Genomic DNA, 16,763 nt, shown 5'->3' with positions numbered 1-16,763 from the left:
TCATGTCATAATTTTGATGATCTTATGACAGTCTTATGACACCGCTGTCAAATAAAGTGTTACCTAAAAAAAATCAACAAATAAGCCGCACTAGACTATAAGCCACAGGTATCAAAATGAAGGAAAAAAGTAGCGGCTTATAGTCCGAAAATTACGGTATATATATAATGTTTTTTAGTTGACATACTCGACATATACAATACATAATACTTCCGACAAACATTATGAAATCATTCCACAGAAGATTATCTGATCAAGAAATTGACCAAGATCAATCGGATGGATATTGTTCATCTAATTGAAACCCAGATGAACAAGTCAATTCAAGAACAAACCTCTAGAACATATGCAGAGATTGAGAAGACCTTGGACCATAGTGAAGGTAGTTTTCACCTTTTTTTTCTGGGAAGGGGTTTTCAATCAGTATGAAATATTTAGGGGGTTTTTCTATCCTTTCAATTGTTTTGGGGTTAATCTTTATTTCAGTGTCCATGGCTCTATCTTCAGTGCAAGACGATGTGGACAGTCCCCGAATTGTGAGAAGGGTTGAATCAGATCGCAAACCTCCCCCAGCTGTTTCTGAAGAGGATCTCTCTGTAGCTTCTCTACTTGACATACCTTCATGGGCAGAGCCTGCAGGGCATACCCACTCAGAGAGTGTGCATGGTGACCTTTTGGAGGAGCTTGACATTACACAGTAAATTTAAGATTTTATCAATTTCATTTCTCAATGCAGTAAGTAGCCTATACTGTATCTGTAGTAGGGATGGGTTGTAGAAATTAAATAACATGTATTTGGTATAGGTTCTGCCGAATTTGGAGAATGTCATTAGACCAGCCTATCAAATTCAAGTACACATTTGTCTGTAAAAATGGCTGACAACAGTCACCGATTTCAGGAATGAAATGAAGGAAAGAGAACAGGAGGTACATCAATAATATGGACAAGGATTAGGGTCTTGTATTCTGAGTGACCTGTGTATCCAGTTTTTCTATTAAAAAAATGTGAGATCCATCTATTCATTCTCTTAAGGACCTTTTCAAACTAGCAGCAGCCCAGTGTGTAGGGTTCAGAAACTACCCATTCATTGTGTATGGGAGAAGGGACTTCTCGGCGAAAGAGAGTGGTGGCGGTCGTTTTGGAAGGTCTTGAGTGAATTTTCGCCGAGGGGCAGGGTCCAAAATAGAGAGTTGTTCTATTTTCACAGCGCCCTCCGCACTGACGGCAACAACTCGGGCATACTTATACAGTGGTACCTCTACATACGAAGTTAATTCGTTCCAGGACCTTGTTTGTAAGTCAAAATGGTCGCATGTCGAGCAGGATTTTCCCATAAGAATACATTATAATTCCATTAATTCGTTCCACAGCCCGATAACCTTCACTAAATCCTTAATAAATACTTCTGGTACTATTACAAATGGCAATTACACATAGCAAAACAAATAAGTTATAAGTAAAAATCAGAATAATGTAATAATAATAATAATTCCTGTAATAATGTAATGAATCGGGTTCTAATTTGGCGGAAGTGTTTTGCGTTCTGTACCTGAACGCACCGCGTGGCTGACGTCACAGTAAGAAAGGTGCAGCTGAGATTTTACTTTCTCTTTTCACGTTCTGTTGTTGCTGGCGTCAGCTGCAGCGGACAGTAGGCGTGTTGTGTTGCACAAGTTCTGAAATAAATGATTAAAAACCTGACGAAGCTGGTGTTCCTTTTGGCGATGGTACCACATTAATAATTATCACCTTAACTTATAAAGACTGTCAAAGAGAGGTCAGAGGAGGAGTATTGTCGAGCCAGTTCATGGATGCGCACACCACGCTCATATATTTCTATCATTTCCATCATTTCAATGGTAGGCTTTAAATTTTTCCTTTTTTCACTACCTGCACTAACCTTCCTGGAACCAGTGTTGATTTCTCACACAAGAAAATCCGCTGTGCGTCCGTTCTGCAGCAAAACAAAGAAACTACTGCGCTGTCACAAATCGTCGTATTTGGAGCATGTCGTCGGATGAAGAAACAAATGGCGAGTCAAATTTTACATCAGATGTCGAAAAGATCGTGTGTCGAAGCGATCGTATGTCGAGGTACCACTGTGTCTGTGCCATCAGGCTGTTTCGGCGGACGGATATACTCAAATCACGGCCCATGAAACCCTGATAAATGCACTTTTTTTTTTTTTTTCACGACCTCTGGGACACTCGATAAATGACTCATACCTCTCCTTGCTAAGTGAAATGGTACCTCGATGTGAGTTTTTTTGGAAATGTAGTTCACGAACAACAACAGAAAAACTATTCCCCTTCTCACCAAAACTAGTAAATGCCCCCTTGTTTTTGAAATAGGAAAAGTCGCTGTTTTCTTGTGTAACATTGAAAAATAAACGCATCGGTGCTTTGGATTATCATAAATATGCTTGCCGCTTTTCACTCCCTGACAGTGTCTATGCCAGGCTACATGGTTCCTCCCGTTTTGCGTTTGCCATGGACCGCTCTTCACACTGGGCTGACGCTAGTGTGAAAAGGCTTTTATCCTCACTAAAGTCATAGGTGTGCTGGACCTCATACGCTGTACAATTTTTCTAAAATGTCATATGTGAATGTATTCAAATAAAAGCAGAATAGTTGCTTAGACAAAATCACACGTACTATACTGTTGACTCTACATTTAAATCACACTCATTGAGAATGCTGAAATGGAATTACCAATCCCACCCTAAATGTCAGTGAGCTCATTATTGGGGACTTATCTTCAAAAATACACTTGCTGAATCGAAAGTGTTTCCTGTAAATGAGTTTTGTAATTAGTGTGAAAGCCTTTTAACGTGTTTCCTAGTTGTGCAATTAAGTCGTTTTATCTGTGATGTTTTGAAGGCATAATTTGTGAGTCCCTGCTTTGTGTGTTACAGTGAACTCAACCCTAACCTTTGGACTTCAGATGATGTAATTTCACACGAACGTACGTGCTATGTCAACTTGGATGAGCAAGTAAGTACGCCCCCCACAAAAACAGGAGGTGCAATGAAGAGCAAAGCAACTCGAGTTTTTGATGCTGAGTACAAAGTGAAAGAGCAGCAAATATCCAAACCTTTTCATGGCAGAGGTCAATGGCAAGTGAAAGAAAAATGCATTCAAAACATCTCTGGGACATTTGTTGGGAAAGACCATCAGTGGTCACTTGAAACTTTGCAGTTGCCATCATCTGGATCTATTAGTGACATTAGTCTGATCTTGTCTGAGTCAGATCAAGCTGAGACTGACTTTAAAGAGATTCATGAATACAGCAATATTTCCCTGATTGACACTCAAAATTTCTCCAAAGAACAGTTGAGACGAACCTCTGGTCCCGCAATGTTTGCTTCACCAGAGAGTCACCAAGCAACTTTGGCTGTAACACAAGAAAACACAAACATAAATAGAAAAAGTGAAGTCTTACAGAAGAGTGTTGTTGAACTCACAGCCCAATTCAAAGAATTCACTGGCCATCCCAAGGCCCCACAGGGCTCTTATTGGAACATGGATCCTGAGCCATTAACATCAAGCAATGAAAACACTGAAAGACAAGTTCAAAATGTTGGTTTTGAGGATAACATGTCCTTCATTGATGATGATGATGTCCGAATAGTGGAATCAATGGTTGTTTCTCCCAAGTACAAACTAATGGATGACAGCCAAAACATTCTTATGGCATGTGACTCAAGTGGGAGCTCCAATATTTGCAGTTCAATTAGTCCAGACAGTGAGAAATACAGACCAAATGCAGTCTCTTCCAGCCTTTATCAACCTAACTATGCACGACAGACCTCAGAGCAAGATGAGACATTGTCTTCCATATCCATAGATTATGACAATCATGTTTATGAAAAGGGTTTTCTACCAGGAGAATTTTGGACATTCGGTGTCACTTCGCCTCGACAGCCATCACCTGAATCTGTCATGTCAATCAGCGATTACAGGGCGATGTCTCCTGACTCTCCTCTCAGTAAAAGGAAGGGGTTTACTGCAGATTTTCCCTTAGTAGATACTAGCTGGGCACTCTTTTCAAGTTCAAATAAGCTTATTTTGCCTGAAATAACTGAAAAAAATACAGATAGCAATCTGTCCAAAATGTGTGATAGAAAAGCACAATTTGATGGAGCAGATGCACTTGAACAAAACTTTCACTCACAATTTGCAAAACACAGTCAGCTTTTACCCGAAACTCTACTTATCCAGGGAGACATTCCAAGTTTGACCTCAAACGTTTTGCCTTCTGAGCATTTACATGACTTAAATTCTGACAATAAAAAAGCTTTGAAAGATTTAGTCATAGATAATCATATACATGAGTTTCCAAACATGGATTCGCGTCCGTTCTCACCACTATCTCAAACTTCACAGTGCAGTTTCTCATTCCTTGAGATCTTGCTGTCTGAACCAACCCGTTCCCAACTTAAGAGTCAGTATTGCGATTATTTTTTACACTATTCAGGGGATAATCAAACTTTAGGTCAAATGACAGAAAACAACAGAAAAATGGTTGAGGTTAGTACTTTGGGAACAGAATTGCTTGAAAGTCAAAAGCAGCAAGATCAAAGTTACAAAACATCAAATAGTTATCTGCCACCAGATGTGCCGCATTCAAGACACAAATTTCATTTGAAGGATAACTTAAATACACCACCATCACATTTAACTGAATGTGATGGTAAGAACGACCAAAATGCAGAAAATCTGGGATCAGTGCAAAGATTCTGTGCTGTAACAATAGATAGAATGACAAACCGTGGAAATGACAATCAAATCCCATTTCAAATTAGTCCTCCAAGACTTGACGAAAAGATAGAAAGTAAGGAATCCTTTCTCGATTATTGGTTTTCCAAGTTGGAACTTCACCCTTCTAGCTTACAACCATCAACACCAACCATTGACATTTCAAGAAAAGACGTGGCAAAAAACAATCAACTGAAAGATTCTCTAGATTCTTCTTGGATTATAGATTCAACAGACACTCATGTTTATTCTGAACACAAATGTCACAAAACATTAGTGGAGACCTCTTGCAGTTTGTCAAAAAAACAGTTTAATAAACCAGTTGTCTTTACCTTCTTGGAAAGGCCAAAATATGATTTGGAGTTTCCAGTGACTGAAACAGTGGCATTGAAAAATGAGCAGCCAAACTATCATCAGGACTTGTTCCAAAACACCTTAAATGCAAAGCTATTATCATCTTTTACAAAGACCGGAGTCTCAAGTACAGAGTCATCTTTGTGTTCTGAGTTGGGTAAAATAGAGCACAAACATTGCAACTTTTTCTTAAATTACAGTGGAGATAAACCACAAACAAAGAACAGTTACTCGGATCTTTGTCTCATGCATAGTTTCGAAAACAGTCAACTAAAAACAAATTATTCGGGTTATCCAGAAAATGCATCTGAAAATAATCTTGTTACTGTAAAAAATTTCCATGAAAAGTCTGGCATGAAATGTTTGAAAAATCCAGATGCCATACAGGCGTTCAAACAAGATGGGCAGGCAGACATTACTTTTGAGTTTAAGACACTTGAGTCGAGGCATAGTTCGGTGAAGTCTGATAAGTATAAAGAAGATTTGGTTATACATCCGAAATCCTTTTATCCGGAGTGTTTAGCTTCTCTTTGTGAACAAAGGGGTTGCACAGGGCCTTTTACATATGCAGATGTTGTCCGCGGCTTTACACATGACATTGAATCCAATGCCAAACCTGGAGTCACAGGTTTTGTGTCAAGGCCACTTTTACTAGCGTCTGACTCCTTGGATGAATTTTCGGACTATTCTTCGGATGAGTTAAACATGGAGGTGAGACCTTATTCCCCAGAATCTATTGCTTCTCTTCACGACCTGAGGCCTCTTTCTCCTGACTCACCTGTTCCTGATTTTGACACAGTCCAAATTCATCATAACGACCAATGCTTTAAAGAGAGGTCGTACACACCGCAATCAATTGTTTCAGATTGGGAAGGTTATGATCTGTGTCTGACAAACCTTTTTGATGAGACCAGACCACAGTCCCCAGAATCTGTTTCCTCAGATGTAGAATTAGATATCTTATTTACCAGTAGGGCGCTGTCTCCAGATTCTGTTTCATCAAAAATTGACACATCGCTACATCGGGACTGGCTGTTAGACTTCAGAGCATCCTCCCCAATTTCTGTGGTGTCAGTTGAGAAATGTTCACCTGGTCCTGATCTGATGTTTGCTCAAAACAACAAACAACATTGTAGTTATTACTTATGTTATTCTGAAGATAGGCCAGTTTCTCCTCTGTCAATCATGTCTGATGTTGAGTATACAGAACTTTGTCTCAAGGATCTGTTTGATGATTGCAGGCCGGAATCACCAGACTCAGTAGTATCAGAAAAATTCAGCGAAAAAACTAGTGTCATGGCAATTACTGTCCAATCCCAGCCTATTGTACGGCCTTTTACATATGCAGATGTTGTCCGCGGCTTTACAAATGACATTGAATCGAATGCCAAACCTGGAGTCACAGGTTTTGTGTCAAGGCCACTTTTACTAGCGTCTGACTCCTTGGATGAATTTTCAGACTATTCTTCGGATGAGTTAAACATGGAGGTGAGACCTTATTCCCCAGAATCTATTGCTTCTCTTCGCGACCTGAGGCCTCTTTCTCCTGACTCACCTGTTCCTGATTTTGACACAGTCCAAATTGATCATAACGACCAATGCTTTAAAGAGAGGTCGTACACACCGCAATCAATTGTTTCAGATTGGGAAGGTTATGATCTGTGTCTGACAAACCTTTTTGATGAGACCAGACCACAGTCCCCAGAATCTGTTTCCTCAGATGTAGAATTAGATATCTTATTTACCAGTAGGGCGCTGTCTCCAGATTCTGTTTCATCAGAAATTGACACATCGCTACTTCGGGACTGGCTGTTAGACTTCAGAGCATCCTCCCCAGATTCTGTGGTGTCAGTTGAGAAATGTTCACCTGGTCCCGATCTGATGTTTGCTCAAAACAACAAACAAAATTGTAGTTATTACTTATGTTATTCTGAAGATAGGCCAGTTTCTCCTCTGTCAACAATGTCTGATGTTGAGTATTCAGAACTTTGTCTCAAGAATCTGTTTGACGAATACAGGCCGGAATCACCAGACTCAGTAGTATCAGAAAAATTCAGTGAAGAAACTAGTGTCATGGCAATTACTGTCCAATCCCAGCCTATTGTACGGCCTTTTACATATGCAGATGTTGTCCACGGCTTTACACATGACTTTGAATCGAATGCCAAACCTGGAGTCACATGTTTTGTGTCAAGGCTACTTTTACTCGCGTCTGACTCCTTGGACGAATTTTCGGACTATTCTTTAGACGAGTTAAACATGGAGGCGAGACCTTATTCCCCAGAATCTATTGCTTCTCTTCGCGACCTGAGGCCTCTTTCTCCTGACTCACCTGTTCCTGATTTTGACACAGTCCAAATTGATCATAACGACCAATGCTTTAAAGAGAGGTCGTACACACCGCAATCAAGTGTTTCAGATTGGGAAGGTTATGATCTGTGTCTAACAAACATTTTTGATGAGACCAGACCACAGTCCCCAGAATCTGTTTCCTCAGATGTAGAATTAGATATCTTATTTACCAGTAGGGCACTGTCTCCAGATTCTGTTTCATCAGAAATTGACACATCGCTACTTCGGGACTGGCTGTTAGACTTCAGAGCATCCTCCCCAGATTCTGTGGTGTCAGTTGAGAAATGTTCACCTGGTCCTGATCTGATGTTTGCTCAAAACAACATACATAATTGTAGTTATTACTTATGTTATTCTGAAGATAGGCTAGTTTCTCCTCTGTCAACAATGTCTGATGTTGAGTATTCAGAACTTTGTCTCAAGAATCTGTTTGATGAATACAGGCCGGAATCACCAGACTCAGTAGTATCAGAAAAATTCAGCGAAGAAACTAGTGTCATGGCAATTACTGTCCAATCCCAGCCTATTGTACGGCCTTTTACATATGCAGATGTTGTCCGCGGCTTTACACATGACTTTGAATCGAACGCCAAACCTGGAGTCACAAGTTTTGTTTCAAGGCCACTTTTACTCGCGTCTGACTCCTTGGACGAATTTTCGGACTATTCTTTAGACGAGTTAAACATGGAGGCGAGACCTTATTCCCCAGAATCTATTGCTTCTCTTCGCGACCTAAGGCCTCTTTCTCCTGACTCACCTGTTCCTGATTTTGACACAGTCCAAATTCATCATAACAACCAATGCTTTAAAGAGAGGTCGTACACACCGCAATCAAGTGTTTCAGATTGGGAAGGTTATGATCTGTGTCTAACAAACATTTTTGATGAGACCAGACCACAGTCCCCAGAATCTGTTTCCTCAGATGTAGAATTAGATATCTTATTTACCAGTAGGGCACTGTCTCCAGATTCTGTTTCATCAGAAATTGACACATCGCTACTTCGGGACTGGCTGTTAGACTTCAGAGCATCCTCCCCAGATTCTGTGGTGTCAGTTGAGAAATGTTCACCTGGTCCTGATCTGATGTTTGCTCAAAACAACAAACAACATTGTAGTTATTACTTATGTTATTCTGAAGATAGGCCAGTTTCTCCTCTGTCAACCATGTCTGATGTTGAGTATTCAGAACTTTGTCTCAAGGATCTGTTTGATGAATGCAGGCCGGAATCACCAGACTCAGTAGTATCAGAAAAATTCAGCGAAGAAACTAGTGTCATGGCAATTACTGTCCAATCCCAGCCTATCGTACGGCCTTTTACATATGCAGATGTTGTCCGCGGCTTTACACATGACTTTGAATCGAACGCCAAACCTGGAGTCACAGGTTTTGTGTCAAGGCCACTTTTACTCGCGTCTGACTCCTTGGACGAATTTTCGAACTATTCTTTAGACGAGTTAACCATGGAGGCGAGACCTTATTCCCCAGAATCTATTGCTTCTCTTCGCGACTTGTGGCCTCTTTCTCCTGACTCACCTGTTCCTGACTTTGACACAGTCCAAATTGATCATAACGACCAATGCTTTAAAGAGAGGTCGTACACACCGCAATCAAGTGTTTCAGATTGGGAAGGTTATGATCTGTGTCTAACAAACCTTTTTGATGAGACCAGACCACAGTCCCCAGAATCTGTTTCCTCAGATGTAGAATTAGATATCTTATATACCAGTAGGGCGCTGTCTCCAGATTCTGTTTCATCAGAAATTGACACATCGCTACTTCGGGACTGGCTGTTAGACTTCAGAGCATCCTCCCCAGATTCTGTGGTGTCAGTTGAGAAATGTTCACCTGGTCCTGATCTGATGTTTGCTCAAAACAACAAACAACATTGTAGTTATTACTTATGTTATTCTGAAGATAGGCCAGTTTCTCCTCTGTCAACCATGTCTGATGTTGAGGATTCAGAACTTTGTCTCAAGGATCTGTTTGATGAATGCAGGCCGGAATCACCAGACTCAGTAGTATCAGAAAAATTCAGCGAAGAAACTAGTGTCATGGCAATTACTGTCCAATCCCAGCCTATCGTACGGCCTTTTACATATGCAGATGTTGTCCGCGGCTTTACACATGACTTTGAATCGAACGCCAAACCTGGAGTCACAGGTTTTGTGTCAAAGCCACTTTTACTCGCGTCTGACTCCTTGGACGAATTTTCGAACTATTCTTTAGACGAGTTAAACATGGAGGCGAGACCTTATTCCCCAGAATCTATTGCTTCTCTTCGCGACTTGAGGCCTCTTTCTCCTGACTCACCTGTTCCTGACTTTGACACAGTCCAAATTGATCATAACGACCAATGCTTTAAAGAGAGGTCGTACACACCGCAATCAAATGTTTCAGATTGGGAAGGTTATGATCTGTGTCTAACAAACCTTTTTGATGAGACCAGACCACAGTCCCCAGAATCTGTTTCCTCAGATGTAGAATTAGATATCTTATTTACCAGTAGGGCGCTGTCTCCAGATTCTGTTTCATCAGAAATTGACACATCGCTACTTCGGGACTGGCTGTTAGACTTCAGAGCATCCTCCCCAGATTCTGTGGTGTCAGTTGAGAAATGTTCACCTGGTCCTGATCTGATTTTTGCTCAAAACAACAAACAACATTGTAGTTATTACTTATGTTATTCTGAAGATAGGCCAGTTTCTCCTCTGTCAACCCTGTCTGATGTTGAGTATTCAGAACTTTGTCTCAAGGATCTGTTTGATGAATGCAGGCCGGAATCACCAGACTCAGTAGTATCAGAAAAATTCAGCGAAGAAACTAGTGTCATGGCAATTACTGTCCAATCCCAGCCTATCGTACGGCCTTTTACATATGCAGATGTTGTCCGCGGCTTTACACATGACTTTGAATCGAACGCCAAACCTGGAGTCACAGGTTTTGTGTCAAAGCCACTTTTACTCGCGTCTGACTCCTTGGACGAATTTTCGAACTATTCTTTAGACGAGTTAAACATGGAGGCGAGACCTTATTCCCCAGAATCTATTGCTTCTCTTCGCGACTTGAGGCCTCTTTCTCCTGACTCACCTGTTCCTGACTTTGACACAGTCCAAATTGATCATAACGACCAATGCTTTAAAGAGAGGTCGTACACACCGCAATCAAATGTTTCAGATTGGGAAGGTTATGATCTGTGTCTAACAAACCTTTTTGATGAGACCAGACCACAGTCCCCAGAATCTGTTTCCTCAGATGTAGAATTAGATATCTTATTTACCAGTAGGGCACTGTCTCCAGATTCTGTTTCATCAGAAATTGACACATCGCTACTTCGGGACTGGCTGTTAGACTTCAGAGCATCCTCCCCAGATTCTGTGGTGTCAGTTGAGAAATGTTCACCTGGTCCTGATCTGATTTTTGCTCAAAACAACAAACAACATTGTAGTTATTACTTATGTTATTCTGAAGATAGGCCAGTTTCTCCTCTGTCAACCATGTCTGATGTTGAGTATTCAGAACTTTGTCTCAAGGATCTGTTTGATGAATGCAGGCCGGAATCACCAGACTCAGTAGTATCAGAAAAATTCAGCGAAGAAACTAGTGTCATGGCAATTACTGTCCAATCCCAGCCTATCGTACGGCCTTTTACATATGCAGATGTTGTCCGCGGCTTTACACATGACTTTGAATCGAACGCCAAACCTGGAGTCACAGGTTTTGTGTCAAAACCACTTTTACTCGCGTCTGACTCCTTGGACGAATTTTCGAACTATTCTTTAGACGAGTTAAACATGGAGGCGAGACCTTATTCCCCAGAATCTATTGCTTCTCTTCGCGACTTGAGGCCTCTTTCTCCTGACTCACCTGTTCCTGACTTTGACACAGTCCAAATTGATCATAACGACCAATGCTTTAAAGAGAGGTCGTACACACCGCAATCAAGTGTTTCAGATTGGGAAGGTTATGATCTGTGTCTAACAAACCTTTTTGATGAGACCAGACCACAGTCCCCAGAATCTGTTTCCTCAGATGTAGAATTAGATATCTTATTTACCAGTAGGGCGCTGTCTCCAGATTCTGTTTCATCAGAAATTGACACATCGCTACTTCGGGACTGGCTGTTAGACTTCAGAGCATCCTCCCCAGATTCTGTGGTGTCAGTTGAGAAATGTTCACCTGGTCCTGATCTGATGTTTGCTCAAAACAACAAACATTGTAGTTATTACTTATGTTATTCTGAAGATAGGCCAGTTTCTCCTCTGTCAACCATGTCTGATGTTGAGTATTCAGAACTTTGTCTCAAGGATCTGTTTGATGAATGCAGGCCGGAATCACCAGACTCAGTAGTATCAGAAAAATTCAGCGAAGAAACTAGTGTCATGGCAATTACTGTCCAATCCCAGCCTATCGTACGGCCTTTTACATATGCAGATGTTGTCCGCGGCTTTACACATGACTTTGAATCGAACGCCAAACCTGGAGTCACAGGTTTTGTGTCAAAGCCACTTTTACTCGCGTCTGACTCCTTGGACGAATTTTCGAACTATTCTTTAGACGAGTTAAACATGGAGGCGAGACCTTATTCCCCAGAATCTATTGCTTCTCTTCGCGACTTGAGGCCTCTTTCTCCTGACTCACCTGTTCCTGACTTTGACACAGTCCAAATTGATCATAACGACCAATGCTTTAAAGAGAGGTCGTACACACCGCAATCAAGTGTTTCAGATTGGGAAGGTTATGATCTGTGTCTAGCAAACATTTTTGATGAGACCAGACCACAGTCCCCAGAATCTGTTTCCTCAGATGTAGAATTAGATATCTTATTTACCAGTAGGGCGCTGTCTCCAGATTCTGTTTCATCAGAAATTGACACATCGCTACTTCGGGACTGGCTGTTAGACTTCAGAGCATCCTCCCCAGATTCTGTGGTGTCAGTTGAGAAATGTTCACCTGGTCCTGATCTGATGTTTGCTCAAAACAACAAACATTGTAGTTATTACTTATGTTATTCTGAAGATAGGCCAGTTTCTCCTCTGTCAACCATGTCTGATGTTGAGTATTCAGAACTTTGTCTCAAGGATCTGTTTGATGAATGCAGGCCGGAATCACCAGACTCAGTAGTATCAGAAAAATTCAGCGAAGAAACTAGTGTCATGGCAATTACTGTCCAATCCCAGCCTATTGTACGGCCTTTTACATATGCAGATGTTGTCCGCGGCTTTACACATGACTTTGAATCGAACGCCAAACCTGGAGTCACAAGTTTTGTTTCAAGGCCACTTTTACTCGCGTCTGACTCCTTGGACGAATTTTCGGACTATTCTTTAGACGAGTTAAACATGGAGGCGAGACCTTATTCCCCAGAATCTATTGCTTCTCTTCGCGACCTAAGGCCTCTTTCTCCTGACTCACCTGTTCCTGATTTTGACACAGTCCAAATTCATCATAACAACCAATGCTTTAAAGAGAGGTCGTACACACCGCAATCAAGTGTTTCAGATTGGGAAGGTTATGATCTGTGTCTAACAAACATTTTTGATGAGACCAGACCACAGTCCCCAGAATCTGTTTCCTCAGATGTAGAATTAGATATCTTATTTACCAGTAGGGCACTGTCTCCAGATTCTGTTTCATCAGAAATTGACACATCGCTACTTCGGGACTGGCTGTTAGACTTCAGAGCATCCTCCCCAGATTCTGTGGTGTCAGTTGAGAAATGTTCACCTGGTCCTGATCTGATGTTTGCTCAAAACAACAAACAACATTGTAGTTATTACTTATGTTATTCTGAAGATAGGCCAGTTTCTCCTCTGTCAACCATGTCTGATGTTGAGTATTCAGAACTTTGTCTCAAGGATCTGTTTGATGAATGCAGGCCGGAATCACCAGACTCAGTAGTATCAGAAAAATTCAGCGAAGAAACTAGTGTCATGGCAATTACTGTCCAATCCCAGCCTATCGTACGGCCTTTTACATATGCAGATGTTGTCCGCGGCTTTACACATGACTTTGAATCGAACGCCAAACCTGGAGTCACAGGTTTTGTGTCAAGGCCACTTTTACTCGCGTCTGACTCCTTGGAAGAATTTTCGAACTATTCTTTAGACGAGTTAACCATGGAGGCGAGACCTTATTCCCCAGAATCTATTGCTTCTCTTCGCGACTTGAGGCCTCTTTCTCCTGACTCACCTGTTCCTGACTTTGACACAGTCCAAATTGATCATAACGACCAATGCTTTAAAGAGAGGTCGTACACACCGCAATCAAGTGTTTCAGATTGGGAAGGTTATGATCTGTGTCTAACAAACCTTTTTGATGAGACCAGACCACAGTCCCCAGAATCTGTTTCCTCAGATGTAGAATTAGATATCTTATATACCAGTAGGGCGCTGTCTCCAGATTCTGTTTCATCAGAAATTGACACATCGCTACTTCGGGACTGGCTGTTAGACTTCAGAGCATCCTCCCCAGATTCTGTGGTGTCAGTTGAGAAATGTTCACCTGGTCCTGATCTGATGTTTGCTCAAAACAACAAACAACATTGTAGTTATTACTTATGTTATTCTGAAGATAGGCCAGTTTCTCCTCTGTCAACCATGTCTGATGTTGAGGATTCAGAACTTTGTCTCAAGGATCTGTTTGATGAATGCAGGCCGGAATCACCAGACTCAGTAGTATCAGAAAAATTCAGCGAAGAAACTAGTGTCATGGCAATTACTGTCCAATCCCAGCCTATCGTACGGCCTTTTACATATGCAGATGTTGTCCGCGGCTTTACACATGACTTTGAATCGAACGCCAAACCTGGAGTCACAGGTTTTGTGTCAAAGCCACTTTTACTCGCGTCTGACTCCTTGGACGAATTTTCGAACTATTCTTTAGACGAGTTAAACATGGAGGCGAGACCTTATTCCCCAGAATCTATTGCTTCTCTTCGCGACTTGAGGCCTCTTTCTCCTGACTCACCTGTTCCTGACTTTGACACAGTCCAAATTGATCATAACGACCAATGCTTTAAAGAGAGGTCGTACACACCGCAATCAAGTGTTTCAGATTGGGAAGGTTATGATCTGTGTATAACAAACCTTTTTGATGAGACCAGACCACAGTCCCCAGAATCTGTTTCCTCAGATGTAGAATTAGATATCTTATATACCAGTAGGGCGCTGTCTCCAGATTCTGTTTCATCAGAAATTGACACATCGCTACTTCGGGACTGGCTGTTAGACTTCAGAGCATCCTCCCCAGATTCTGTGGTGTCAGTTGAGAAATGTTCACCTGGTCCTGATCTGATGTTTGCTCAAAACAACAAACAACATTGTAGTTATTACTTATGTTATTCTGAAGATAGGCCAGTTTCTCCTCTGTCAACCATGTCTGATGTTGAGGATTCAGAACTTTGTCTCAAGGATCTGTTTGATGAATGCAGGCCGGAATCACCAGACTCAGTAGTATCAGAAAAATTCAGCGAAGAAACTAGTGTCATGGCAATTACTGTCCAATCCCAGCCTATCGTACGGCCTTTTACTTATGCAGATGTTGTCCGCGGCTTTACAAATGACTTTGAATCGAACGCCAAACCTGGAGTCACAGGTTTTGTGTCAAGGCCACTTTTACTCGCTTCTGACTCCTTGGACGAATTTTCGAACTATTCTTTAGACGAGTTAAACATGGAGGCGAGACCTTATTCCCCAGAATCTATTGCTTCTCTTCGCGACTTGAGGCCTCTTTCTCCTGACTCACCTGTTCCTGACTTTGACACAGTCCAAATTGATCATAACGACCAATGCTTTAAAGAGAGGTCGTACACACCGCAATCAAGTGTTTCAGATTGGGAAGGTTATGATCTGTGTCTAACAAACCTTTTTGATGAGACCAGACCACAGTCCCCAGAATCTGTTTCCTCAGATGTAGAATTAGATATCTTATTTACCAGTAGGGCACTGTCTCCAGATTCTGTTTCATCAGAAATTGACACATCGCTACTTCGGGACTGGCTGTTAGACTTCAGAGCATCCTCCCCAGATTCTGTGGTGTCAGTTGAGAAATGTTCACCTGGTCCTGATCTGATTTTTGCTCAAAACAACAAACAACATTGTAGTTATTACTTATGTTATTCTGAAGATAGGCCAGTTTCTCCTCTGTCAACCATGTCTGATGTTGAGTATTCAGAACTTTGTCTCAAGGATCTGTTTGATGAATGCAGGCCGGAATCACCAGACTCAGTAGTATCAGAAAAATTCAGCGAAGAAACTAGTGTCATGGCAATTACTGTCCAATCCCAGCCTATCGTACGGCCTTTTACATATGCAGATGTTGTCCGCGGCTTTACACATGACTTTGAATCGAACGCCAAACCTGGAGTCACAGGTTTTGTGTCAAAACCACTTTTACTCGCGTCTGACTCCTTGGACGAATTTTCGAACTATTCTTTAGACGAGTTAAACATGGAGGCGAGACCTTATTCCCCAGAATCTATTGCTTCTCTTCGCGACTTGAGGCCTCTTTCTCCTGACTCACCTGTTCCTGACTTTGACACAGTCCAAATTGATCATAACGACCAATGCTTTAAAGAGAGGTCGTACACACCGCAATCAAGTGTTTCAGATTGGGAAGGTTATGATCTGTGTCTAACAAACCTTTTTGATGAGACCAGACCACAGTCCCCAGAATCTGTTTCCTCAGATGTAGAATTAGATATCTTATTTACCAGTAGGGCGCTGTCTCCAGATTCTGTTTCATCAGAAATTGACACATCGCTACTTCGGGACTGGCTGTTAGACTTCAGAGCATCCTCCCCAGATTCTGTGGTGTCAGTTGAGAAATGTTCACCTGGTCCTGATCTGATGTTTGCTCAAAACAACAAACATTGTAGTTATTACTTATGTTATTCTGAAGATAGGCCAGTTTCTCCTCTGTCAACCATGTCTGATGTTGAGTATTCAGAACTTTGTCTCAAGGATCTGTTTGATGAATGCAGGCCGGAATCACCAGACTCAGTAGTATCAGAAAAATTCAGCGAAGAAACTAGTGTCATGGCAATTACTGTCCAATCCCAGCCTATCGTACGGCCTTTTACATATGCAGATGTTGTCCGCGGCTTTACACATGACTTTGAATCGAACGCCAAACCTGGAGTCACAGGTTTTGTGTCAAAGCCACTTTTACTCGCGTCTGACTCCTTGGACGAATTTTCGAACTATTCTTTAGACGAGTTAAACATGGAGGCGAGACCTTATTCCCCAGAATCTATTGCTTCTCTTCGCGACTTGAGGCCTCTTTCTCCTGACTCACCTGT

The 16,763-nt window shown here is 41.6% G+C and overlaps 1 protein-coding gene across 1 annotated transcript in view; it reads left to right on the top strand.

Moving 5' to 3' along the window:
- LOC130919997 (ankyrin-2-like) overlaps window positions 1-16,763 on the top strand; it is a 127,560-nt gene that overhangs the window by 91,930 nt on the left and 18,867 nt on the right. Inside the window, exons 41-43 of the mRNA XM_057842706.1 lie at window positions 242-382; window positions 487-697; window positions 2,916-2,994. Coding sequence (XP_057698689.1) covers window positions 242-382; window positions 487-697; window positions 2,916-2,994 — 431 coding nt within the window. The remainder of the gene's footprint in view (window positions 1-241; window positions 383-486; window positions 698-2,915; window positions 2,995-16,763) is intronic.

Source organism: Corythoichthys intestinalis, chromosome 8 (assembly GCF_030265065.1).
Source record: "Corythoichthys intestinalis isolate RoL2023-P3 chromosome 8, ASM3026506v1, whole genome shotgun sequence".
NCBI classification, from domain to species: domain Eukaryota; kingdom Metazoa; phylum Chordata; class Actinopteri; order Syngnathiformes; family Syngnathidae; genus Corythoichthys; species Corythoichthys intestinalis.
This window is presented reverse-complemented; position numbering and strand designations above follow the sequence as displayed.